The following is a 27,507-nucleotide window of genomic DNA, read 5'->3' on the forward strand; positions in this document are numbered from 1 at the left end:
GCGAGTATCACTTGAGGCCCCATTTTACCATATTTACGGGGCCCTAATGATGCCAGAGTAGAAAAAGTTTCCGACAGCCATAACAGAAAATACTTTATTTAACATCAGTTTCTTTATCATGAACGGTTTATAAATATTTTATTAGTATATTTTTCATGTTTTCTGTTCTTTTCTGATAGTTTTCTGAAGTTTTTCCATTATATTTTGGCTCCTCTGTCCTCTCTTTTGACGGCCCCTTTACAACAGTTACGGTATATAACGTGGCCCCTGGGTGAGGGAGGGCCCAGTAAGTCATAAGATATACTCTCAAAAAATACATCATAACACAGATGAAGTAAGTTATCCATAACAAAGTCAAAAGACACGAGTAAAGTTTGATAAAAGACACAGAACTATGTATTTTTCTCACAAATGAAAGCCTGTGAATCTAGAAGAAGAAGAAGAAGGAAAAAGAAGAAGCTCCTCTCACCAGCAGCTGAAATACTTCCAGTGCTGCTACCATGTATTTAAAATATTGAGTTACGACCTGAAATACCGAGTGGTACCTCATTTTGGTTTGAACTGCAGTCGAGGTGAAGAGGAAGAGGGAGTGGAGAGAGGCAGGGAGGGAGGGTTGAGGGGTTGAGGGTTTGGTTCCTCGCTGCAGTCTGGAGCCTAGAGTCAGTGGAAAGTCACTTCTCAGACGCCTGCTGAGGATCTAGGAGCTGATGCACCAGGACCAGGTAAAGGCTTCGCACTCGCAACTAGAATTCTTTCAAATGACAAAAATAACTTTTTTTTATCATAACAGTGACACGCACAGTAGTTGTATGTTTTATTTATTTATTTATTATTTGTATTTATTAACATCATTCAATATAGTTCAGTAGTTTTTTATCGCTCTTTAGCAGTATTTTTGTACGAATATATAAAGAAGCTTGTGATGGTGCGTTCAAGTGTTTTTTTAAAAAGTTAGGACTGTAGGATTCACCAGTATTTTTGTGAAAATATATAAAGAAGCTTGTGATGGTGCGTTCAAGTGTTTTTTTAAAAAGTTAGGACTGTAGGATTCACCAGTATTTTTGTGAAAATATATAAAGAAGCTTGTGATGGTGCGTTCAAGTGTTTTTTTAAAAAGTTAGGACTGTAGGATTCACCAGTATTTTTGTGAAAATATATAAAGAAGCTTGTGATGGTCCGTTCAAGTGTTTTATGAAAAGTTAGGACTGTAGGATTCACCAGTATTTTTGTGAAAATATATAAAGAAGCTTGTGATGGTGCGTTCAAGTGTTTTTTTAAAAAGTTAGGACTGTAGGATTCACCAGTATTTTTGTGAAAAAATATAAAGAAGCTTGTGATGGTGCGTTCAAGTGTTTTTTTAAAAAGTTAGGACTGTAGAATTCACCAGTATTTTTGTGAAAATATATAAAGAAGCTTGTGATGGTGCGTTCAAGTGTTTTATGAAAAGTTAGGACTGTAGGATTCACCAGTATTTTTGTGAAAATATATGAAGAAGCTTGTGATGGTGCGTTCAAGTGTTTTTTCAAAAGTTAGGACTGTAGGATTCACCAGTATTTTTGGTTAAAATATATAAAGAAGCTTGTGATGGTGCGTTCAAGTGTTTTTCGAAAAGTTAGGACTGTAGGATTCACCAGTATTTTTGGTTAAAATATATAAAGAAGCTTGTGATGGTGCGTTCAAGTTTTTTTTTTAATTGTTAGGATTCACAAGTATTTTAATTTTTGTGAAAATATATAAAGAAGCTTGTGATGGTGCGTTCAAGTGTTTTTTTTTAATTGGTAGGATTCACAAGTATTTCAATTTTTGTGAAAATATATAAAGAAGCTTGTGATGGTGCATTCAAGTGTTTTTTAAAAGGTTAGGACTGTAGAATTCAAGAGTATTTTAATTTTTGTGAAATTTATAAATAAGCTTGTTATGTGTTCGTGTTCAAGTGTTTTTGGTATTGTTAAGATTTACAAGTATTTTATTTTTTGTGAAACTTTATAAAGAAGCTTGTGATGGTGCGTTCAAGTGTTCTTTGAAAAGTTAGAACTATAGGATTCACCAGTATTATGGTTAGAATATATAAAGAAAGTTGTGATGGTGCATTCAAGTGTTTTTTCAAAAGTTAGGACTCTAGAATTCACCAGTATTTTGGTTAAAATATATAAAGAAGCTTGTGATGGTGCGTTCAAGTGTTGTTTTTTTTTCATTGTTAGGATTCACAAGTATTTTAATTTTTGTGAAAATATATAAAGAAGCTTGTGATGATGCATTCAAGTCTTTTTTTTAAAGTTAGGACTGTAGAATTCAAGAGTATTTTATTTTTTGAGAACTTTATAAAGAAGCATGTTATGGTGTGTTGAAGGGTTTTTGGAATTGATAGGGTTTACAAGTATTTTAATTTGTGTGAAACTTTATAAAGAAGCTTGTTATGGTGCATTCAAGTGTTTTTGGAATTGATAGGATTTACAAGTATTTTAATTTTTGTGAAATTTATAAAGAAGCTTGTTATGGTGCGTTCAAGTGTTTTCGGAATTGTTAGGATTTACAAGTATTTTAATTTTTGTGAAACTTTATAAAGAAGCTTGTTATGGTGCGTTCAAGTGTTTTCGGAATTGTTAGGATTTACAAGTATTTTAATTTTTGTGAAACTTTATAAAGAAGCTTGTGATGGTGCATTCAAGTGTTTTTGGAATTGATAGGATTTACAAGTATTTTAATTTTTGTGAAACTTTATAAAGAAGCTTGTTATGGTGCATTCAAGTGTTTTTGGAATTGATAGGATTTACAAGTATTTTATTTTTTGTGAAACTTTATAAAGAAGCTTGTTATGGTGCATTCAAGTGTTTTTGGAATTGATAGGATTTACAAGTATTTTAATTTTTGTGAAACTTTATAAAGAAGCTTGTTATGGTGCATTCAAGTGTTTTTGGAATTGATAGGATTTACAAGTATTTTAATTTTTGTGAAATTTATAAAGAAGCTTGTTATGGTGCATTCAAGTGTTTTCGGAATTGTTAGGATTTACCAGTATTTTAATTTTTGTGAAACCTTATAAAGAAGCTTGTTATGGTGCGTTCAAGTGTTTTTATTTTAAGTTAGAACTGAAGGATTCACCAGTATTATGGTTAGAATATATAAAGAAGCTTTTCATGATGGATTCAAGTGTTTTTTGAAAAGTTAGGACTGTAGGATTCACCAGTATTTTGTGAAAATATTTAAAGGCGCTTGTGATGATATGTCAAGTGTTTTTTGTTTTATTTTAAGATTCAGAGGTATTTTAATTTTTTGGAGAATATATAAAGAAGCTTGTAATGGTGCATTCAAGTTTTTTTTTTTAAAAGCCTGCATACCTGTATACAAATAAATATATATATATATATATATATATATATATATATATATATATATATATATATATATATATATTATTACAATTTTATTGAGATTTTTATGAAGATTTTAAGATTAGAAAAGATGTAATATAACACGTATTTATAACATTTATCAAAGATATTTAATACATAGATATCCCAAAAATAATCTTCAAGAATCTATAATAAATGAAACTTGTGACTCATTTCATTAATACATAGTTTATGTTGAACGTCAACAGCCGTTGACACGTTTAAATAAAGTTAAATTGAAGAAACGTCAACGTAGATCATTCGTGGACGATGATCATCCAGAACGAAGAAATCTTTGAGTTTGGGGCGATGATGTCACGTCTCTGCACCCCCTCTCTGAGCTCCAGCTCTGCTCATAGTTTCCACCAGCGCACACACACACACACACACACACGATCCACTCGACACACATGTGTGTGTGTGTGTGTGTGTTTGTGGTCGTCCAAATGTTTGTCCTCTCGGGCCACGTCTGAGCCGACGATCCAGAAGTTGTGACCACAGTCACGCTCAGTGTTTAGTCGCACAACGACACAAACACACAAAAATATACTGTTGTCATTGTCGCGTCTCCAGGGTTCATCTGGAGTACATGTGGTCACATGACAACAGGAACCATCCCAGCTACACGGGGTGAGAGGCGGGAGACATCCTTCGGAGACAAGGACAGAGACGGGAGGACGATTTGTGTTTTTGGATCGCCTTCGGTTCATATTAATTGAGGAAATAATTCAATGATATTATTTATATGAATAATGAATTATTAACAAGACAAAGGTGAGGTGTGCGGGCCCTTGACTGTACTTACATGGCCCTCGTGAGGTCAAAGATCATGTGGAAACTAACCATTTGATATTGAAATGATTTATATTATTCATTACTAGTCTCTAAAGATGAGTTTAGGATATATATATATTTTTTAGGATTTTTCTTCCTCGCTGTTGTCTTTTTTGTGAGTATTTACTGGCCTTAAAAAATTTAAGTGAATATGAAAAAATATATGGAAAATAATTTGCTTTTATATCATATTTTTTTCAATATAGGTGAAATAAAAAACAATAATATAGAGAGTCTTATTATATTTATCTTGATTTTCTTTACTTAACTTTCTACTTTTTTTTTCTTCACGGCCCCTCACTTCATCCACAAAATGTGGCCCCTGATGATTTTTAGCTTTGATGTTTTTAGAATTAATACTTTTTGATGATGTATTTTCTTTATTACTTTGGCCCCTAAGAAAGATGCATGTACCCATACATTTAAACTATCTGTGTTATCTCAGGGTCAAGCTGACCCAAAGGCTTGAAAACAAATGTGTTTGTGGTATCCCTTGTGTTTTCTCAGGGTCAGGGAGACCCGAAGGCCTGAAAAACAAATGTGTTTGTTGTATCCTTTGTGTTGTCTCAGGGTCAGGCTGACCCAAAGGCTTGAAAACAAATGTGTTTGTGGTATCCCTTGTGTTATCTCAGGGTCAAGGTGACCCAAAGGACTGAAAACAAATATTTTTGTTTTTTCAGGTTCAATGTGACCCGAAGGACTGAAAACAAATATGTTTGTGGTATCCCTTTTGTTGTCTCAGGGTCAAGGTGACCCGAAGGGACTGAAAACAAATATTTTTGTTGTCTCAGGGTGAATGTGACCCGAAGGACTGAAAACAAATATGTTTGTGGTATCCCTTGTGTTATCTCAGGGTCAAGGTGACCCAAAGTCTCAAAAACCAATGTGTTTGTGGTATCCCTTCTGTTGTCTCTGGGTTTTGCATATGTACATATGGCAGCCAGGGAGGTCGTTCACTGGAGAAGGAGAGACATTTTTTTATGTATTATATTTAATATGTTTCTGTTTTTTTATTCGTATTTATTATTATTTTTATTTAAGATTTTTTTTAATATTTTTTGGCTTCCGGATTGATTTACATCATTTATATTTATTTCTGTAACGTGTCGAAGTCTGAGCTGATCTTCTTCTGTTTGTGTAACGACGAGGCTCCGAGCTCCGACTGCGAGGAAAACAAAAACACGAAAACAGAGCGAGGTCTTGGGAAACAAACATTGTTCAGTGGGAAACAAGCGGGGACTTGAACCAGGGACCCCCCTGCTGACCCCTGCTGACCCCTGGCAGCACGTCAACACAACGTGTCCACAGAAGTGTGCGTTCGGACGACAGTTGTGTTGACGTCTGAGGAGACAAACGGAGGCTTGTGTTTGGAAACTGATTATTCTACAGGATTCTGGTGTCAGACGAGGAATCGTTCCCTGATCAGTGAGTCGTCCTCTGGTCACGTCAAGGAAAAAATGATTCGACTCTTCAAATGAACTCTTCCTGAAACACGAACATATTTCCTTTTTTTTCTTGTTCTGTGGGTTTTCCTGCTGACCTTGAAAAACAAGTCGAACCAAAAGTGGATCACTGTTATTAGCCGCCAGACAGCTCGTCACTAAGTCACTAAGTCAGGTGACGATGGAGATCAGGTGAACAAATCTGAGGTCAAAGGTCAAACGTTTGGGATAGCAATCGCTAATAATGTATTGGTGACATCATTCATCTTTAAGGTGCTAAAAAAAGTAGGAAATTGCAACTAATAAATAAAGTATGAGTTCAATATATATATGAGTTAAATCATGCTTTGAACAAATTGGATAAAAAGTAACACAACAATAGAAAAGTCAACATTATAAGACTAGAAGGAAAGAATATGCTTGAATAAATGTGCAATTTAATAATAATAATAATAATAATCTCTATTTATTTGGCGCCTTTCTAGACCAGGCTATAAATATAAATAGAATAAATTATATATATATATATATATATATATATACTGTATATATATATATACATATATATATATATATATATATTAAAAATATATATATTGAAAATATACAAACAAAAATACATACACTATTGAGGTCAAAGTAACAATTTTGGGATTTAAAAAAACTCCTATTAGTATTATTGACAAACTGATGGAATCAAAAGTTAAATAGTATAAGGTAATAATACAAAATATGTTCATGCCAGATAAAAAAAATATATATATATATATATATAAAGTAAAAAATGTAAAAGTACGGATTAAATAAGTAAATTAAAATATACGATAATGAGATTTAAGTCGAGAATAATTACCAAAATAAAGAGAATATAATGAGTCAAAGAGATGATAAAGGCATAAACACACACTAAAGCAGTAATACATGAAATCAGTTTGAATTGAAAAACATCTTAAATATTTAGATTTAAATTCTTAATTCTTAATTCTTAATTCAAAGTCTTAATAATATTGTAGGGACTCATATGATGACATACACTTATTTTAACGTTAAAAACAACAACACAATAACGGAAATAGCAAAAACAACTAACAATTCAAATAAATAAGATATTAATGAAGAAATATTAGATCAAATGTTAATAAAAACAATAAATTAAACTAAATTAAAGAGATGTAAGAACTGCAACATAAATAAAATGTTCACATTACAAGAGAAAATTGGCCAAAAAAAAGGGGTTAAAAAAAGGTTAAAAACCACTGGAGGCTGTCGTGACTCTTCATCTGATGATCACATGTTCAGCTTCTTACTCATGAGTTCCAGACGTGAACTCAGTCCCAGATAATGTGTCAGTGGAAGGTGAGTCAGTCCCGAGTCGGGGGGCGGGGCCACATTTTCAAAAAGTAAAGTCATTTTTGGGGGAAATTTGTCTCTAACTTAATGAGGTTGAAATGAAAAAAAGGTGATTTTAAAGGTGATTTCGTTTCGTAAACAGTCGGACTCGATAAAGTCACCGAGCGTGTTTTCACGAGCCCTCGGAGGTCGTTCTTATAAACACATTAGCTCCGGTTTATTGGCTCGTTCGTCTTCCTCTTGTCAGAAGCGAGCGTCTGGACGAGGAACCGTAAAAACTGGTCCGACCTGCACGTTCGACGACTCTGACAGATGTCACCCAGAAGGCATCGGAACAGTGAGGAAGTGAAGTGTGTTCGTCTGAAGGGTCGAAAGTTAAGCTGAGAAATCCGTGGGTTGTTTGACTTTGAGGGCGTTTGAGCAGCTGAACTGTAGGAAGTGGAGCCACATTGAGCGTCTTTGTCCTGCAGATGAAAAGCAGCCCAGTCTTATGACGCCGACAAAAGACTCACTTTGTGCCTTTTTTTTTTCTTCCTCCTCCTCCTCCTCCTCCTCCTCCTCCTCATGAGTGTCACGTTTACCTTCCCCAAGACTTTACTGTAGCATTATCATGTCCGGTCGTGCAACAATACAGGGACTGTACTGACGCCCGTGAGGGCCAATAAAAAGGCTCCTGGTCCAGTTAAAAAAAAAAATCTCTACAGTGTTGTTGACTTTCCTGCTCATGTTAAGAAGGTGTTTTTCCAACAGCAGAATGGCAGCGATTGATCCAGACACGATCAAAGGGTTTCTATCGCTAATGGTCTGGCGATGATGAAGCCGTTAGCATCGGCAACTCAACAAAGGAGCCTTACGTAGGGCGACCGTATTCTGAAAACCCCCCAAAAAAGAACTCTATTACCTGATTTTGGGGTTATTTTTTGTTCACTAAAGTTGGTTTTACCGGCTCCTAACTTGGTTTAACGCATATTGTCCAACCCCCAAAAAGATATGTAACCAGTTGCTGAAAAAATACTTGCACAGATTTGCGCCCGACAGCCAACAAAAAGTAGGACAAGTCCAGGTTAAGGGGGACGTATGGTCACCCAATGTGAGTCCAACCTTTCCGTGGATCAGTTGCCACTATTGACGCTTTTCTAATTCACAGTTACAACCCGACTCCACTCGATGGACACTGTTGCCTAGTCGTGGTGGGCGGGGGCTTCATAACAAACGCTGACATCATTTAGTACGACACAAGGACGAACCCTAGCACCTTACCATCACAGGTTCCTGCGCTGGATGCGTTTATCGGCTACCAGGAGAATGGTAGGGATCTCAACCATGGACCATAGAACAACGTTTAGGGTATATCCCAAACTCCTTTTTACTATTTTTTTAGAAGGGTAGGTTTGTTACTTGTGTTGGGAGTCATACCGATGACTTCTCAGTGACGTCCCTCCCGGGCCAGTCTGTGGCCGGCATTCCGTCGACGTCTCCTTTTTTAGTGCTGGCTGGGGTGGCTTGGAACTGGAGCGAAGCAGGTATCTGTACATAGGATCTGCTACGACGTACCGGGCTGACGGAAACACAACACAAAACGGTTTTAGTCGAGTTGAGTCTACTTAAGGAGGCAAGTACTAGGCCCAAATGGCGCACTTCTGCATTCACACTATTTTGAGTGCACAAGTGCGTTCCAATGAGCAGTGTGTGAAAATGTAGTGTGCAATGAGCACTCAAATTGGTCGGAAAATTGAGTGTGGATCGATGGACACTTTGCACCCTCAATGGCCGACATCTTAGTGACGTAGATGATGCCGACGTAGATGACGTAGAAATCACAAATTTTACCGCAAAACAATTTGAGACAGTACTACCTGTCGAAAATTTGCGCACTAGCCAAGTACATGCTCTATCTTCAATGTGTACTGTGAACAAGTGTACTCTGAGAAGTGCGCAATTTGGTACACAGCCCATGTCTCCCTTAGCTAAAGGAACAGTTTAATCGTACAAGGTCCCGTCGATGACTGAGGACGAGAGGATACAGTTGAATCCAGCAGATTTTAAAGTGACAGTGTTTGATTCAGGACAGTACTACCCTGTCGAAATCTGTGCACTATGCTAGTTAGGGCACTGACTTACAGTGTACTGTAAAGCAGTAGAGAAGCTTGCGACTTTAAAAACATTTTGATTCAGAGGTTTACGCTAGCTAAAACATTTCCCTTTGGTAAAACAGAAGATTTTACCGTTTACCATGTCACAAAGTGAGGTACCAATGCCAGCCTTCTGGCTCAGCTCTATTATCAATCTTCTCTAAGTATCTGGGCTTGTGGCTGAATAATCTGGGGGTAGATCTCGGAGGTCTGTTCTGCAGAACCAAAAAAGGCTCTATCCTACAGGCCATGAAATAGCATTTGCTGCGGCGGCAGATTTAGCACATGGCTATATATTTGCTCGGCTGGCTTTTATTACGTGTGACAGCAGTGACAGCATCATGGAACGATCTGGTTCGCAACCTCAGACACGTCCAAATTCCTCCACGGGGAAAATAAACACCAACAGCAGCCGAGCGGCTTCTGGGCCGGGTCATTAAGAACTGTCGGGAGTTAGAGCTCCAGCCATGAACGGACATGAGGCAGGAACTCCTGGCTGATGAAAAGGGAGGCGACTCCCATCTGGGACCCCAGATCCAGCGATTTTCTAAAGGGGGCCAAGAGATGCTGGTAAATCTCCCCAGCATGTAGCGGCGCAGGAATCCAGGACAGCCACTCATCAAGGAGGACTGTAAATAGTCGGAGGAGTCTTCTAATGGATGGAGTGTTTGGTTTACCGAGGACGGCGAGGACGACTTCTGGTGTCCGACGACGTGACCGCCGATGATTGAACCAGGGTTCTCGGATCACTCTGACAGAGGAACAGACCTTCTCGTGTCAGTCGATTCTTCTGAAGAGGTGTCCTAACACTTCAGGTCAGGATCATCAGAAAAAAGCGAAGCAACAAACTGCAAACAAACTCATAAACAGGACAAACTCTCACCGTAAGCCCACGGACCTATGGAAACATGTCTTCCTTTAAGACCCCCTTGTACCTCTTGAACAGATAATAGCAAAGGACAAAAGTGAGCTTCTAAACCAGACCGGTAGCACGGGGGCCTATGTGGCCCTCATATGTTCATAGATCATGCATAAAATAACTATTAGATTTTCAACTTATTTATTTAATTAATTACTATTCCCTAAATATGAAAGTTTTTTTGTTGGTTTGTGAGTATTTATTGCACCTCAAAAATTATTTAAGGAAATAAAAAATAAAAACATTTTGGAAAAAAAGAAATGAATAGATAAAAACTGTAAAATAAAATACAAAAATGTATTGTATTTTAGCATCTTTAGCTTAATTAGATACTTTTGCCGCATTTATTTTTGCTTGATGGTCCCTTAAAACATGCTCTGTATAAAATCTTAAGACATTAAATTACACAAAAATGTTCTAAACCATTTAAATATAATTCGTTTTCCGGAAGGATCCTTTTTTAAAAGTGGAGTAAATGGGTGCGAAGAGTGAGTCCCTCATCTCTCAAGCACCCTCAAAAAGCTTGTGATACTCTCTATATAATTAAAAAAAATATCTCTATTAACATTTCTTTCTGCATATATATATATTTATGACACATAACATACTTATATGTTTGTGTTTTATTTTATTTTTTTATTTAAACCGTGTGTATAATGTATGTATGTTTTCCAATTTTGTAGAAGACAAGCCAAAGCATTATCGATTTAAGAACTACTTCCTGTTTTGGGATTGTCTGTATGTTGGTCTTATAGTAACAACTTTACGTCATATTAGAAGCATTTTTTCGAGGCCCTTGCAAGGCCTGAAAAAGAACGAAAACATCCCCAAAACAAAGTATATTTTCATTTATTAGGGAAATCATGAAAGTTATTGTTGAAATGTTACTGCTAAAAGTGCAAATATTAGGTTCTCTACAATGGTTTAAAGGTCAAATTATATTGTTTTCATTAAAGCATTTCTTCAGAATGAAGCTACTATGACACAGGGTGCTGAGCTGTTCTGAGATATTTTTAACCCTTATCTCAGGGACCCGAAGTTCCCAAAACGAATGTGTTTGTGCTATCCCTTGCGCTATCCCTTGTGTTATCTCTGCGAAACACACGCATATATAGGTGGAGGTCGTTCACCTTGACCCTGAGATAACACAAGGGATACCTCAAAAACATTTGTTTATTGGCCTCCGGGTCACTTTGACCCAGAGATAACGCAAGGGTTAAGTAGTGGAAAGTGGGTTTACGCGACACTGTCCAAATAAATCCTAGCTGCCGACAAAGAATATTTTTGATCTGAAAAAATTCGACAGGGTAGTACTCTCTCAAATCAAACACTACGCTACGCACTCACCAAAAATGACGTGACGGCTTCTTCTTCTACTATTTTTTTTTAACGCTGTTGCAAAGTTTTGTTTCATTGTGTTATTACTGTTGTGTTTTTTGTACCTTTGGTTCAGCAACGTAGCTCTAGACGTAGCATGATCTTCGTCACTAAGGTGGCGGCCATTGAGGGTGGAAATTGTCCATCGATCCACACTCGATTTTATGGCCATTTGAGTGCACCAATTGAGTGCTCATAGCGCACTACATTTTCGAACGGTGCTCAGTGTGAACGCCCTTGTGTACTCAAAATATTAAGTGTAAGTGCAGAAGTGTGCGATTTGGGACACACCATGTGTTCGTCAGTGAACATTTTTGCATCCATGCACAACAGCAAGGACTTACAACTCTTGTCATCTAATAGTATACAAAGAACCTTGTATCAATGAGGCGACATCTAGAGTTCCAAGCAGGCCAGTTAAATAACTTGAAAGACATTTGTTTGAGTTTACCAGAATATTTGTAGGTTTAACAAGCGGCTGTCTACACTTTCAGAGCCAAATAAAACAAACACACAAAGTGAGTCGAGTTGGCTGTTGGAATAAAGGCAGAAACAGATTGTGGGATTCTTTTTGGTTTATTGAACTCAAGTTAAGTGTTTGCGGAGGTTCTCGGTTTTTACAGGCGTACGTCTTGTTCACACCTCGAACACCTTTCAACATTCTTCTCTTTGTCCCTCTGAGGAAAGAGGTCAACGGAGAGAAGGAACGACCGACCTTTTGTAAGTAAGTTAGTAAGTGAGTGTTATTTGTAAAGGGTCTTTCTAGACCAGGGTCACAAAGCGCTTGAACAATCAAAAGCAATACACAGTTCAAAATACATACAAATTTTAAAATTCCAAGAGGCCCAAGAGAAACGAGAATGATTCTTGAAGGAGTCAGTAGATAATCAAATACAGAGGGAGATTGTTCCAAAGCTTAGGAGTAACAGTCTGGAAGGATATTTCTCCTCTGGTCCTGAACCGTGTTCAGGAACCATCAGTAGATTCTGATCCACAGACCTCAGAGCCCGAGCTGGGGTGTAAGTCTGGATCAGATCACTGATGGAAGGTCTGACCATGAATAGATCTGAAAGTAAGAACCATAATTTTAAAGTTGATCCTGAAAGAAACTGGCAGCCAGTGAAGAGTTTTAAGGATCGGAGAAATGTAAGTTCTTCTACTAGAGCAGGTCAGAATTCTCGCTGCAGAGTTTTGTATCAACTGCAGGCGAGACAGATCCTTCTTGTTTAGACCAAAATAAACTGTTACAATAATCCAAACAAGAAGACATGAACACATGGATTAAGGTTGTCGTCAAATACCCTCAAGATCCTAAACAAACCATAAGACTTGACGATCTTGATCTTTCAGGACCCATTCAAGGAAACTGTGGTGTTTCGGACCACATGTCCACGAGACCCCCCCGACCCGGTTCCCAATCTAAGCCCGTTGAAAGACGGCAGCTGTTCTTGCAGATGTTGTGTGAGGAAACGCAACATAAAGCTAGAATCTGTTAGCACCGTGACAGGAAGGAAAACCCATTGTTCTATCTCTGCATTCAGTCGACGCGAAAACCGACCAGAATAGAAAAATCTTTCAGGGGGAAGTCAGGGGGGTTTGAGTTCCACATCCAGACAGACAATTTTCACCAGAGCGAGGATGTGAGGCTTCGTGTTTGACCCAGCGAGATGCCCCCGTACAGGAAGTGGGTTTTTTAATCTAAAAGGGATACATGGATGTGGGAGAGCCTCGGCGCTGTGGAGCTGCTGGTCGCGGAACCTCAAGGGTGTTTATCTTCCCAGTGTTTATCTAAAATTGCAGCATCATGGGACATTATACACAAAATGTTTGATAGCATCCAGAGAATGTAAACCACCATCAGAAGCGTTTGTACCTGCAGGAGCTGTTTAAAGTCTTCCCAACTTCAGAAATGTTTTCAGAAGAAATAAACAAGTCTCACGAGTCCGCCGAGCGCTCCGGGTCAAACCCATGCATTTACATCAATGACGTCTTCCCCTACCGCCTCGGGCCCCCAGGGGTCACGGCTCCTCCGTCCCCGGCGGAGTCTCATGATTTCGCAGCTGCACTTTGTATCTTTTCTTGTCATTAAAAGAAGCAAGGCCCGAAAATAGAAGAAGGGAAATCATAAGCGATAACATTTTCCAATGGGAAATATGCGAGAGTTTGTCCTTGTAAACACTCCAGATGTTGGTCCTCGTAATAAGCTTCCTGGCACCGTCCGTCGGCGGCTCGTCAGAAAAATGGGGGATTCGAGGCGTCCAAACTCCCGGGAGAGAGAGGCAAAGAAAGGAAAATAGAAAAACATGCTTGATGAATGGACCTGGTTTGAGAAATACAATCTTTAAAAAACATTTTTCAACTCTTCACCACTTTCATCACGTCGAGTTTGCTCCAAACTATTGGGTTTTTTTTAAAATCCATTTTGCTCCATGATATTCACTCTTAGATACGTCATGAAAAGTATGAAAAGTCATGCGCCAGGGGCCAGATCCCGTCCCCCGCCCCAAAAAATCTTTTTATGTGGCCCTCTGGTTTCTGGTTCATGTTGATATGGTGCTTTAGAGATTATGCATGTAAACAATTATACAAAGATTTTCGAGGAAAGGAAGTCAAACTCAAGATAATTAGAATTAATTAACTCGCAAAGAAAGACAGACAGTATAAAAATTCTTGTTTGCTGAATAACCTTTTTTTTCTGCCGCTAAATTAGACTCAAAAAAGCATTCGGCCCCTTTGTATGATTACAAGCACCTGTTTTCGGCGGATTTGGATGACTTATGAGAAAAAAAAACTATATCTAGAGAAGCACTGAGATGGTGCACACTTCTGCCAAGGTGGTAATTTCACATGATTTTATAAAAAACAAAATTCAAGCATTGCTCAAAAAAACGCCCAGCTTGTATTCAAACTTGGTGTAAAAAAGGGTGTTTTCTATGCATTTTCATTGCTTTATATCTTGTTACTGGTGATGTATTGGTGAGGCTTCATGAAACAGCTGATGAGGTATCATGATACAGTGTCTTCATTTTTAAAGACAACCAGATAGTTTGATAGAGAGCCAAAGATAGTAAAACTAGATGAGTGCCATCTAGTGGTCTATCAAAACGAAGACCCTGTATCATGATACACCACCAACTGTTTCATGAAGCCTCAATCAACCCATTACTAGCTGTTATCCAGCAACCCTAAAACAACGTTGATTTTGGTTATAAATAGGGGGTCACACTGTGAGAACCACTGCTTTCAAAGGGATCCTTTTTTTTTTGTTTGGCTATCAATAAGTCAAACATACTCAATACAAGCTTATGCTGGTTACATTTAATACCTTGACGGGATTTGGCCCTTGGACCTTAAAGGTCGCGTAATGTGTTTATTTAAGTGTGTCTTAAATAGATGTTGGACTCTACTGTATCATCAGTGTTGGTACAAAACTCTCTTTTCATTGAAATATTTTTGAAAATGATCTTAAGCCCCGCCCACCTGGAGATTAAATCTTGTTTACCATAACCACACCCACTCTGCTGTGATTTGTCAAACATCAAGGTTTGTCATCGTCAATCATCAATCCCGGAAGTCTCCACCTCCAAGGGACTCATTGTATAAACAAAGCAGGTCGTGATGATACCTGGCTGGAGGAGGAGTGAAGCCATTATTACATCATAATGGACTCTCTGGCTCTAGGAACCTCTCGTTCGCCCAGATTTCAGACGAACTTTATAAAGTAATAAGTTAAAAACATGGTCATGATGAGAGACTTTATCTTGGAGAGGAAACACGTGAGTGAGTCAGGAGAGTTGGGTTTTTTAACATTATTTGCTCTTTAAGTTTGACCTACTTATTAAAAAAAGGCAGGATAAAAACATTTATTTACACTAAAACTTTAAATGCATCTTTACCTACCCTGAAGGGAAATGTGTCAGAATGGAAAGTTTGAGACGAATGAGGTTCAGCAAAAGGGGGGAAGGCAAGACACACATCCAGTCAGAGGCACACATCGGGACGACACTCTTTAAAGAGGGATGAAGGAGAAGAGATGAATAAACCGAGCTGTTGTTTGGCAAAGAAACACTTTGCTATTGAATCAGTGTGAGCTGCCAACAATAAGGTACGGCTCTGGCAAGTGTGAACAGCAAACACAGAGTCTACAAACAAGGACCTCCGAGCTTTTCCACTCATCTGGTTCCTCCTCTGTCGTCTCCAGGAGATGTTTGATGAACTTCGCTCGGCACTAAAAAGCTCATTTCTCGCTGCACCTCGGTGATGGAGGGTCCGCCTGACCCTCGCTGTTATTACTTACAGTAAACTCTGCTTCGCAGTGAGGCTCATGTGGACAGAACAAATAAGTCAGATATACGATCTGCGAGGGCTTCGGGCGTAAAGCAAACACAGATGGAAAAAAAAAAAGAAAAGAGAGAGAGTCTTTGAAACAGAGAGAGGAGGGATAAGACGACAATTACAAAAGCGCCACAGGAGGGTCCGGAGAAGAATGAGAGCGAGGGCGCGACTTTAAATATCTTTTCTTTTTTTTTTTTGGGAGAGTGAAGTGAGAACAGTGAAAGAGGAGAAACACTTATGTCATCACGGGTGCATTTAGGAGTCAAAACTAGCTAGTTGTTTGTGTCTGCTGTTCATTTTGAAAGACCACTAGATGTCACTCTCTGCTTTATAGTCTTTGACTCTGATCTACTAATTCAATGAAACCTAGCATCATTTTCAAACTGAGAGTGACATCTAGTGGTCGTTCAAAATGAAGACACTGTATCATGATACCTCAGCAACTGTTTCATGAAGCCTCGTCAACACATTACTGCTAATTAGTGGAAGTCTATGAAGGAAAACATGGTATTTATGAAATATTAACATGATAAAATGAAAATATAATAATGATGATTAGTGCATTAATATAAATTATTATGGTAGAAATCCGTGACAAGTTGATGAGGCTTCATGAAACAGTGGATGAGGAATCATGATACATCGTCTTCATTTTGAAAGACCACTAGATGTCACTATAAGTTTGAAAATTATGCCTGGTTTTATTGAATTAGTAGATCAGAGTCAAAGATTATAAAGCAGAGAGTGCCATCTAGTGGTCTTTCAAAATGAAGACACTGTATCATGATACCTCATCAGCTGCTTCATGAACCCATCACTGGTTGTACATAAGGGTTTCGTGACGCCTTTTTTGACGTATATATATATATATTCGTTTTTTAACATCAGGGTTTGCCAGAGAAAGTCCTTTACCTGAACCTTGGATCTCAATGGTTCTCTCCGAGTCAAACCTCTGATCGTGTCCACAGGAGGCGCCATGAGCGACAACTTCGACTGTAAAACCTGCAAGGAGTCCCTGTACGGGCGCAAGTACATCCTGGTGGAGGACAACCCTCAATGCATCCTCTGCTACGAGCGGCTCTACGCCAACACCTGCCAGGAATGTAAAGAGTTGATCGGCCACAACGAAAAAGTAAGTAAAAAAACAAAACCATAACTAAGTATTCTTTTACTTCCTTTTTTTATATATTAAGTATCCAAATATAAATTAAATATATTTTTGAAATATTTGCCCTCAAATCACGGTTTTGTCCGAAGTTCTTTTAAGATTTATATCGAGGATATGGGAAACAATTAAATGAAACTTAAGCTTAGTTTTGTCCATCAACAGTCTCAGAATATATAATGTGTGAGAAACTGATATAGTCGTACTACGTGATGGGTTGTAAGACTAATGATCCCTAGATGTAACTTGTCAATGTTATTTTTTAAGTATTTTTCCTCCTTTTTCCTTCTTATCATTTATTATGTTTTAAAAAAACAATCATGATTTGAAACTTTACTTTAGTGTTTTGTTTATTGCTCTTCTATCATTTATGTTAAGGTAATGAATAAAATGTCATTAATTTACAACTTAAGCTCAGTTTTGTCCTTTTTTCATTCATTTTATTATCTTTTTAAGACTTCTTTTCTTCATTCAATATGTTTGCTTGTTGGCTCCTCGAGAATCTCAGTATTTATTATGTGAGACATACATTTTCCACCACTGATATGGTCATACTAGTGTAGATGAGGCTTCGTGAAACAGCTGATGAGGTATCATGATACCTTTGCTGTGTCTCAAATCGCATACTTGCGTACTCAAAGTTAGTATTTTTAGTGCGTAAGTGCGTCTCAATCTACCCTAAACGGCCGCCATCTTAGTGACGTTGTAAACGGAAGTTACGTCATACATATATTCATATACTTACAGGTGCATTTTCAGCAGCAGTAGGAGGATAAACACGTCTTCGGTGCTGATATCTCGCGAATATTTCGATTCTCATATTTTTTCTTTATTTCTTCTTACAAACAAAACGTGCTGCCAGCAGGTGGCGATAGTGTTCCTACAGCTTGTTGAAATCATCGTTAAATAGTAGTAGAAGAAGACGCTGTCGCGTCATTTCCTGTTAGTGCGTAGCAGCTGCGTTTGATTTGAGACATACTATCTGTGGAAAATTTGCGTACTAGTTAGTAAGTACACTATCCTGATGCATACTAACGTCTAGTATACTAAGAGAAGTATGCGATTTGAGACACAGCAACTGTCTTCATTTTAAAACGACTCTCTGCTTTTTAACCTTTGGCTCTGATCTACTAATGCACTAAAACCTGGCATTGTTTTTCAAACTGACAGTGCCATCTAGAGGTATTTTAAAGTAAAGACACTGTATCATGATACCTCTCCCTCGCTCCCGCAGGAACTCTTCTACGAGAACCATCACTACCACGAGAGCTGCTTCTGCTGCTCTCGCTGCGGTCGCTCTCTGGCGGACGAACCCTTCACGAGGCAGGACGATGACCTGGTCTGCAACCAGTGCTACTCCAACGAGTTCTCCTCCAAGTGCGTCGGCTGCGACAAGATCGTCCTTCCAGGTACACGACCCGAAAAGGTTGTCGGGTTCACATCCCCCAACACCCGGTCGATGACTCATCCTTCATTTTGAGAACTCGGTGTTCCGACGTTTATTGACTAAAGTCGGACGTAAAGACTTGTTAAAAAATAAAATCTCTCGCGGTTTCTGTTTACGACGTCTGGTTCTGATTGAGACGCTTCCAGGGTCGACATACCGGAGCGCTCGCTCATGCATTCTTATCTTAACAGTGTTAGTCATCTTAGGTGTCGCGACGCCAAACGTGACGGGATGATTGTTTCCTCGAGCTGCCCCCAAAAATACACTTCTAGCCTCTAGGGTTTTTTTTTTTGTGTGTGACGACACGAGTGCGGCGCTGGTATCGGATGACTGAAAATTACCAGGTCCTGAAGGGAGTGTGGGATAATATGACTCGCAAGCATTTTCTATTTCTCCTCTGAGCAGTAATTTTGTGTGTTTTTCTTCTGGAATGTTTCCCCCCCCTTCCTTCCACTTCGTTTTCGAGCGGCCAAGTTGTTTAACGACGTCAGCGTTTGTGGGATCTGATGCTCAATTTCAAGAGCACGAGAGGTCGAAACCCCTGTGGAATTTTCCACCAATCATTAGACTCCACGTATATAAATATCAAAACGTTGCCACCGAAGCAGCAAATGATGGGAGGCTAAAGTTAAAATGTCAAGCTGAACAAAAGAGGTCTGAGACTCTAAACTTAGCTCGTGGCTAGGTTTAGACAAAGCTTCTTTCTTTTGATGAGTTTGTGGTTAAAATTACATCCGTTAAGCCACCGTTCATAGATGAACAGAGAACCAGGGCCTCAGGTCACATGCTTGCATGCTTTGTAAACCCCTCCATGAAACCTGTGACATTTAAAACTAGTCTGAAAAAAGGGGATGCCTCCAGAGTGAAAAGCAATAGGCAGATACAGCAGCCTCAGTCATTATAGGTCTTTAGTGTTCAACGGGGTAGTGACTAAAAGAAAAACAGATACAAAGATTTGTAGCGTGGGCCAGTGGCGGGTGTATTTTGTCAAGGGCGGTCCACTAGGAGTACCTTCATCTCACTGCTTTTGCATGGTCTAACCCCATATTAATAGCCGGTAAAGGGCAGAACAAGCATGAAGTAGAATCCCCAGATTACCATAGTAACCAAGGTTCTACGGATTTGTGCAACGCCATCTACACATGTAGACCCAGCAGATCGACCACCTGCTCTGAAATAATTACATTATGAGGGAGGTGAGTAGCCTGGGTGCCATCCTATTTCTACCAGGGGCTCCTTTATTCGCTACCCTAAAAAAAATAGTCTGGGATCGCTTGACCCGCTTCTATTTGGAATTTGAAAATTTGTCCCAACTGTGGACACTGGATTGGTCCCTGCTGTCTCCGCCCCATCGTCAGTGCTTCACATCATCATCATCATCAACATGGCCGTCGCGGAAGACAACGCTAGTGATACTAGTAGCTTGTTCGAACATTTCGTCTGTTCTTGCTGATTTAGACGGAGTTTCAGAGTTGAAACGTGAGCAACTTGAGGCACTGAAAGCCTTTCGCATTTCTAAGCCCAACACAACAACACAGACACATGAATAATAGACGATCTGATTGGATCGCGGTATGGAAGGGTCCATCCACGGGGTCATCCAATCGGAAGAGGCCCCGCCGAGCATGCACCACATGATGCCTTCATTACCTGATTTCGAATTCCAAACGGAAGCGGGTCAAGCGATCCCAGACTAATTTTTTTAGGGTAGCGAGTGTAGGGACCCACGGTAGAAAGAGGATGGCACCCAGTCTAGGAGGTGAGGCCCTTATATGGAAGTTGCCCAACAGCCCCCTGCTGGGTGGCGAGTGCATCAATCTCAGGGACGAGTTAAGGCCTTGGGAGGTAATCGATAGCGACAGCATGTAGAGGGCAAACCATGCATTAAGTGAAATCGGATGTGATGTGACTCTGAACCTTTGTACAATTTCTCCTTGACAGGGTCCCGGATGCTGTCGTACGGTGGAGGAACCTGGCACGAAAACTGTTTTGTGTGTCACGGGTGTGAAGAGCCCATTGGGGCTGGCGCCTTCATCCCAGACAAGAACAACAACTACTACTGCGTGACGTGCTACGAGGCGAGAGTCGCACCGCAGTGTAGGCAGTGCAACAAAGTGAGTACATCTGGGGATTCTTCAAAACTCGGGCAATTTTCGTGTTTATTTCACGAGCTCCCGAAAATGTAAAAGATCTGTCAACATTTATTTAAAAGGATCCACTAAAGGGTGTTTCTTACCCGTAGCCCCTGAGCAAGGGCGGGGTCACCTACAAGGACGAGGTCTGGCACAAGGAGTGTTTCCTCTGCACCGGCTGTAAAGCTCCCCTGGCGGGTCAGCCGTTCACCTCGGAGGGCGAGAGTCCGTACTGCGTCAAGTGCTTCAGCAGCCTTTACGCCAAAAAGTGCGCCAGCTGCAACACGGCCATCACAGGTCAGCGCCTCCCCGATGTTTCTCGTGTGCACTAGTCACGATGTCTCAACTGTTGCAGTGCATTATGGGAGGAAAAAGCCTTGATTTAGTTTGCCTTTGATCAGCGAATACATTTTGATTTTTTCGCAGGCTTCGGAGACGGGAAGTACATTTCCTTCCAGGACCGTCAGTGGCACCAGCCGTGCTTCAAGTGCTCCCGCTGCTCCGTGTCGCTCGTGGGCTCCGGGTTCTTTCCGGACCGCGACCAGATTCTGTGCGCCGACTGCAACAGCGACGAATGACCCGAACCCGCTCCAGGAGAACGCTTGGACTCACCTTCAACCTGATGCTACACTCAAGTGTCTCGCAGCCGTGAACGACAACTATAAGACTTTTTAACGACTTATCCAAATGGACCGTTACATTATGACCACCTGCAAAAATAGAGCTCAATTTGACTGAAAAACATGCCATTTTTGGCAAAAACGTTGACAACCAATCCAGTACCCAGTGTGGGGTTTATTCAGTAACAGTGGTGCTAAATGCAGGTGAAAGGTCATAATGTTACGGCTCATTAAAAGTTCATACACGCTCTTTTTGCCTTTTTTATATATTTGTTAACCTATTTGAATGTTTACACCAAAACTTGTTCTTTAATTCAATGTATATCCAACAGTGATAAAAGAAAAAAATATTTGCTTCTCGTTTTATTTTAGTGACTCGTTCAAGTTTCAGCAACAAAACGTCATTATCGTTTTGACTTCGTTTCAACATCACAGCGCCCCCTGGGCATACTGATGGGTTACTGCATGTCATTTCTAGCAGAAAACAGAGCTCAAAATACCGGGAGAAAAGTTCTATTTTCACTTTTATTTAGCAAAAACAATTGTGTGTATTGATTCCACTTAACCACAGAGACAGGAAAAAAAACGGATTGATACGGGACATGATTTAAAAAAAAATTATAAAAATAAATGAAGAAACAATAACTAGTTCACGTCTTTACATAATAAATACTGTCATGGGATTTTCTTTTTCATCTCTTCACAAAATGTGTACACAAGTACGGGTTACAGACAAAAGTGAAAAATGTATTTATATATATATAAAAATACAACAAAATGAGTGTCCGGATGCCATCGTGATGGAGGTTAGGTGGAGTAATCCTGAGGACGAAAAGAGAAGGTGAAATCAGTCGTTTAAAATGTTAAATAGTTTTTGTAAACTATTACTAATATATATATATATATATATATATATATATATATATATATATACATAAAACTAGTCTGTATGCATGTTTAATTTCTCAAAAAAAACTAAACTCCTGACCTTTCAGTGGAGGTTTTAGGAGGTCAGACGACCCTCATAATGTTAAATATATTCAATCTGGTTAAAATTTAAAGAATATTTATTCCACAATATAAAATAAATTAGAATATAAGCCTCTTCTGGTTTTGACGAGTACCTGACTCTGGTTTTGCAGAATTTACAGAACACATGATTCTTGATGAAGTCGGAACTGCTTTCAAAATATGTCCAAGAATCAGCTTTAAAATAGACGACTGTATCCTCTCATCCTCAGTGATGGCTGAGATCTGATATGATTCCATTGATCCTTTATTTGAGGAGGATTTTTTTATTTAACATTTTTGCGTTGAATGTGATTTCTTTTTTTTGAATGCATTACTTTATTTTACACATCATTTATTAAAATATAAACCAGAAAATATGTTTTAAAACCAAATTATGTCCAAAAAACAACTTTAAAAGTTGCTGGAGTCGACTGTATCCTCTCGTCCTCAGTGATGGCCAAGAGCTTACATGATTCCATTCTTCCTTTAGCTGAGGAGGTTTTATAATTCAATGTTTTCAAGTTGAGTGTAATTTTTTTTAAATGTATAACTTTAATTTACACACACTTTATTGAAATATAAACCATAAAATATACATTTTGAAAGCAAATAATCTCCAAAAGTTCGCTTTAAAATTTGCTGGAGTCCACTGTATCCTCTCATCCTCAGTCATCTACCTGGGATTTCATTGTTGCTATAGCTGAGGACGACGTAGAGACCGCTGACATCTAGTGGCCGAAATATAAACTACAAAAGCACTATGATTTGGAAGCAAATTGTTACAGTGCTGTTGAATATGGATATAGTATAGTGAACATATTCTCTTCTATTCCCCTTTTATCTTTAGAGGTTTTTGGGTTATTTATCAGTTTTCTCATCTTGTTTAAACCCCAAGTTATGCCGAGTATTTCAGCTCGTTGTGTTATAAGTGAGATTCAAACAGATGTTTATCCATTTTCATCTATTAGGTGATACCTAAAGGTAAATTAAAATTGACATCAACTTGGATTTTAACTTCTTATCGACAGTTTTTTTTCTATTTCAAGCTAAAAATATCAACACAAACGACACTTACTGCTCTTGGTTTCTTGTTGACCTTCATGTCAAACCTGTGAAGGACACAAACGTGAGTCGGAGGCGTCTCCAGGAGCATTTGGAAGGTGAGACAAATAAAAAAAAAAGAGCACTAGTGCCATGAGGAAGTCTAAGAACAAGCCCAGAACACTGGATGAAAAAACACACTTGCAGCCAGATGTCACAAGCAGCCACTGGACACTGAGGGAATGAGGAGTGAACATGGGATGAATCTCAAACAAAAAGAGAGATGACGTGGCCGGGCGACGACGGCTAATGGTCTTTGGGGCACATTCCGAAAAACTGTCAAACATGCAGCATGCTAGCGAGCAGATTAAGATGAAGCGGGAAAACCTGGGAGAGATTAGGATGGAGGTCAAGATGCAAAGCGACCAGGAAGTAAAATTCAGACTTACTCAAAGTCATAATCAAACATGGCAGAAGGGCTGAAGGGGGAGGAAGAGGAGGAGGAGGAAGGGAGGACGGAGAGGGCAGCGTTAGGGGGAGAGGAAGAGAGTAGCAGCTGTTAGTTCACCAACTGGACTCTAAACTTTACAAAGATGTCGCCCCCTAGTGACCCAACCAAAGAAGTGTCCGAGGTGTTTTTCGACGCATGAACCGAAGATTGTTAAGATGCAGGTTAAGAGACGTCTGAGCTAAACGACACATCCCTGTTTACATAACAATATACAGCAGTAACATTTAAACTGAGTCGGCTGAAACATTATGACCAGCACGTCAGATGATGTAGTTAAGACAAATTAAATATAAGAATATTTATATTTAAAGTCAAACATTTTGATAAATGTCTCTTATCTTTGTAGAACTATTTCAGGATGAAGTCCCACTAAATCTTAATATAAACGTACATTCTAAGTGTAGACTTCATGTAAAGACAGAATAGCATTATTAACAATTATGTTTTTGGGGCAAAAGCTCGTTTTCAAAAAACCTCACGATCTCTATTACACCTCGAAGACTTCACGTAACTTCGATAGCATCGATATTTCAACCGCTGCGTTTTTTTCCCCCAAATCGTCTACCTGTGTCTGTTTTTGTTCTTCCGCTTCTTGTGGCTGCCGTGATGGCTGCTGGAGGAGGACGAGGACGCCGCCTTCTGGGGTTTCAGGTCCTGTAGCGTGGAGTCCGGGTCTTCCGTGTCTTCCTGGCTCGGCTCGTTCTCTTGGTTCTGGAGGTCCGGGGAGGCGTCGCTTTCCGTACCGCTGCCCGCTTCACCTGGTGGGGGGATTTGAAACGGTTACAACGGGTGGAAGCTTTCGGACTGAACACGAGCCGACGAGCGACGCGTGGAAACACAGTCATGATGACGATAAGAGTTTTCAAAAGTGTCGGGGAAACTCAAGTGTGTGTGTCTGTGATTTTATGTAGACTACTCTCTACAACAGGGCCAGGGGTTCTAGTCCACGAGGCATTTAACACCGGGTCCCACAGAAAGAGAAAATAAATTATATAATTTCTGTATGATTTCTCTCCTCTGGTCCTGAAGCGTGTTCAGGAACCATCAGTAGATTCTGATCCACAGACCCCAGAGCCCGAGCTGGGGTGCAAGTCTGGATCAGATCACTGATGGAAGGTCTGACCATGAATAGATCTGAAAGTAAGAACCAGAATTTTAAAAATGATCCTGAAAGAAACTGGCAGCCAGTGAAAAGTTTTAAGGATCTGGAGAAATGTGAGTTCTTCTACTAGAGCGGCTCAGAATTCTCGCTGCAGAGTTTTGTATCAACTCCTTCTTGTTAAGACACCAAAATAAACTGTTACGATTGTCTTTATTTATTTTATTAAAATTGTATTTTTGTATTTTGTATCTAGTACTTTATCAATATAGTATTTTTATTTATTTTCTCCAGAGTCATATGCAAAATCATCCATTACAGTCAAGTTTACACAAAAAACAAGTAGAGAAAATGTGTTTAACAAAAAGAAAACAGAATTATGGTGAGATATATTTTCAGGTACTTAATGTTTGGATTTTGCAGAAGATGCAATTTAATTTTTGTCGTTTTTATCTTTACATCAGGTCTGTGAAAAATAATGCCGAGATAAAAATCGTGCCACGGCGCAAAAAAGGTTGGGGACCCCTGATATAAGTAGAGTACGAAAAGACCGTGACTTACGTTTGAGGTTCATATGATCTGGGACTCCACCAAGCGCGCACACAGCCTGTCGATCAAAGTTCAATAAATCAAGTCCACACAGATGCTTTAAGTTCAAACATTTATTTCCATCACGTCAACTCACTGCTACCGATGTGACCGACGACTTGCTGAATAAACGCTCGGCCTCTTTGAATTTGCGGTTTCTTCTGTCGGTCTTGCTGTTGGAGTTTCTGCGAGTTATACAAGTATATATTTAACGACACGAACAACAGTCGGTGGATTTGACGAGCAGACGGTTGAGGCACATACTTCTGGTTAGTGAGGTATCGGTCCCACCCTCGGATGATGTTGCCGTACATTTGAGTGTCTTCAAGGTAGCTGCCTTCAAAAGCATAGATTTGCCTTTCCAGGTTCACCAACGTCTCCTGGAACATTGACATGGAAAAATGTGTTGGAGCTTATTTTCAGATATATGAAGCAAAACACATGCTAGGAAAAGAATGGACTGAAACAACCAGGACTGCCAGACCAGTCACGTTTTAAAGTGACTTCTTAATTTATATTAGCATTGTTTTATTCATCTCATTATTTCCTTTTAGGTTTCATTTGTTCTTGCCGTTTAATTTTCACAAGTACATTTGCTATTTTGCAAGATTGTATAGAAGAGTGTAGTTTTGGTCAAGATTGTATTTTTTACCTTTTTTATGCCTTTCTGTAGACTGTATTTATGCACTTTGTATTAGAGTATCTTGTATTTTATCAAGATTATATTAATGTATTTTATCAAAATTGTACTTGTGTATTTTGTACTTTATCAAGATCGTGTTTTTGTTTTTTTATCAGGACTGTATTTATGCACTTTGCATTTGATTATCTTGTATTTTATCAAGATTGTATTTCTGTCTTTTATCAAGACTGTATTTATGCACTTTCCATTCGATCAAGATTTTATTTATGTACTTTGCATTTGATTATCTTGTATTTTATCAATATAGTATTTTTATTATATTTTGTATTTTGTCAAGATAGTACGTCTGAAATGCAATTAAAAATGATTCATAACATTTATCCAACTAATACTTACATATCTCAAATGATTAAAATGAACAATAAATATCTATAATGGCAAAGTGAAAACAAACATAAAAAGTGTTACAAACATTAACACTTTTCATCTTATCAGACATTTAAATGTGTTTTTCATTAAACATTTTTAATGGATGCTTCTAGAACAAAATCAACAAAGTGTTTATCTTTTTGTTGTTGTTGTTGTTGTTGTTAAATTAGACTTGTTAGAAAGTCAAATTCTCTTCCCTTGGTTGGATCAACATTGTACATGAGCAAAGTTGCAAAACGATCACAAGGGTTGCATATTTGAATAACACAATACAGTGTATGACAAACTTTTGACTCTTCCTCTAAAATGTCCTTCCTTTGGTCAATCTGACCTTTTATACCTTTTTTACTCAAACTATTATAATCGTTATGCTGGATTTTTGTAAATATGAATACAAATTAATATTAAAAATGCTATACAAAAAGCTCAAACAGACCACAAATGACCCAAATACACAGTTTAGTTTACAGCTAAAAATGTCTTATTCATTAACCACGATTGTTTGTCTCATTTAATACGTTTATGTAATAAATTTCAACAAAAGACATAATGAACAGGGTGGTACGAAAGCAGCAAAACAACGCGAGATCTTGTTATGCTAGCAGCAGCAACGGCGGCTAATCGTCCACGTTAGTTCAGTTAACAGCGAATAAAACGCGACTAAATCAACACTATGTGTATCGATGTATATAAATGTGAATCTGTGGGTAAATTACTACTTAAAGCCTGAATTTAATCGCAGAATATACTATAAAATAGCGCTAGCATGTAACCAAGATGTAGCTTCGCTTAGCATTCGCCCGGTAGTTAGCATTAGCTGCTAACGTAGCCACCTCGGCTAGCTCAAAAATTAAACAATAAATAAAACTAGCGGGTTTAAAATAACGTTTGAGAAAAACCCACTGCGAGTTCTTGTTTCCTCTTCACGAGTTCCGACAGCTCCCGGCGAGTGTCGGGGATCTGTGGTGGAGTGGCTTTAGCATGCATCGCCATGACGGATAACAGACTCGAACAGTGGCGGGGAATCGACTGTTTATGTT

The 27,507-nt window shown here is 38.9% G+C and overlaps 2 protein-coding genes across 3 annotated transcripts; one reads left to right on the plus strand and one right to left on the minus strand.

Annotated features, from left to right (window-relative positions):
* The first annotated feature begins 706 nt into the window (after positions 1-706).
* LOC148083270 (four and a half LIM domains protein 3-like) lies at positions 707-21,497 on the plus strand. The gene is made up of 6 exons (XM_087786436.1): positions 707-722; positions 16,750-16,913; positions 18,181-18,355; positions 20,335-20,507; positions 20,636-20,822; positions 20,952-21,497. Exons 2-6 carry the CDS (start codon positions 16,758-16,760, stop codon positions 21,101-21,103), a joined length of 843 nt encoding a protein of 280 aa, XP_087642562.1. The 5' UTR covers positions 707-722; positions 16,750-16,757; the 3' UTR covers positions 21,104-21,497.
* A 159-nt stretch (positions 21,498-21,656) lies between these two features.
* meaf6 (MYST/Esa1-associated factor 6) lies at positions 21,657-27,507 on the minus strand. 2 transcript variants are annotated; one of them, XM_087786438.1, is made up of 8 exons: positions 27,371-27,507; positions 25,660-25,775; positions 25,493-25,580; positions 25,369-25,414; positions 24,274-24,466; positions 23,647-23,676; positions 23,232-23,265; positions 21,657-21,967 (listed from the first exon to the last, which is right to left on the minus strand). In XM_087786438.1, the coding sequence occupies exons 1-8, from the start codon at positions 27,458-27,460 to the stop codon at positions 21,953-21,955; spliced, it is 612 nt and encodes a 203-aa protein (XP_087642564.1). In that variant the 5' UTR covers positions 27,461-27,507; the 3' UTR covers positions 21,657-21,952. The 2 variants fall into 2 exon arrangements, with proteins under 2 accessions (XP_087642564.1, XP_087642565.1); XM_087786439.1 differs by lacking the exon at positions 23,647-23,676.

This window comes from Callionymus lyra, chromosome 3, assembly GCF_982586985.1.
Source record: "Callionymus lyra chromosome 3, fCalLyr1.hap1.1, whole genome shotgun sequence".
NCBI classification, from domain to species: domain Eukaryota; kingdom Metazoa; phylum Chordata; class Actinopteri; order Syngnathiformes; family Callionymidae; genus Callionymus; species Callionymus lyra.

What these genes read in the sequence shown, in the direction of transcription:
- meaf6 (XM_087786438.1), bottom strand. Translation starts at nt 27,460, where the DNA reads ATGGCGATGCATGCTAAAGCCACTCCACCACAGATCCCCGACACTCGC. An exon ending in AGAGGAAACAAGAACTCGCA is followed by an intron (nt 25,776 to 27,370) that starts GTGGGTTTTTCT and finishes TCAATGTTCCAG; the next exon opens with GAGACGTTGGTGAACCTGGA. An exon ending in AAGAACAAAAACAGACACAG is followed by an intron (nt 23,677 to 24,273) that starts GTAGACGATTTG and finishes CTCCCCCTTCAG; the next exon opens with CCCTTCTGCCATGTTTGATT.
- LOC148083270 (XM_087786436.1), top strand. Translation starts at nt 16,758, where the DNA reads ATGAGCGACAACTTCGACTGTAAAACCTGCAAGGAGTCCCTGTACGGG. An exon ending in CGACAAGATCGTCCTTCCAG is followed by an intron (nt 18,356 to 20,334) that starts GTACACGACCCG and finishes TCTCCTTGACAG; the next exon opens with GGTCCCGGATGCTGTCGTAC. An exon ending in AGTGTAGGCAGTGCAACAAA is followed by an intron (nt 20,508 to 20,635) that starts GTGAGTACATCT and finishes TCTTACCCGTAG; the next exon opens with CCCCTGAGCAAGGGCGGGGT.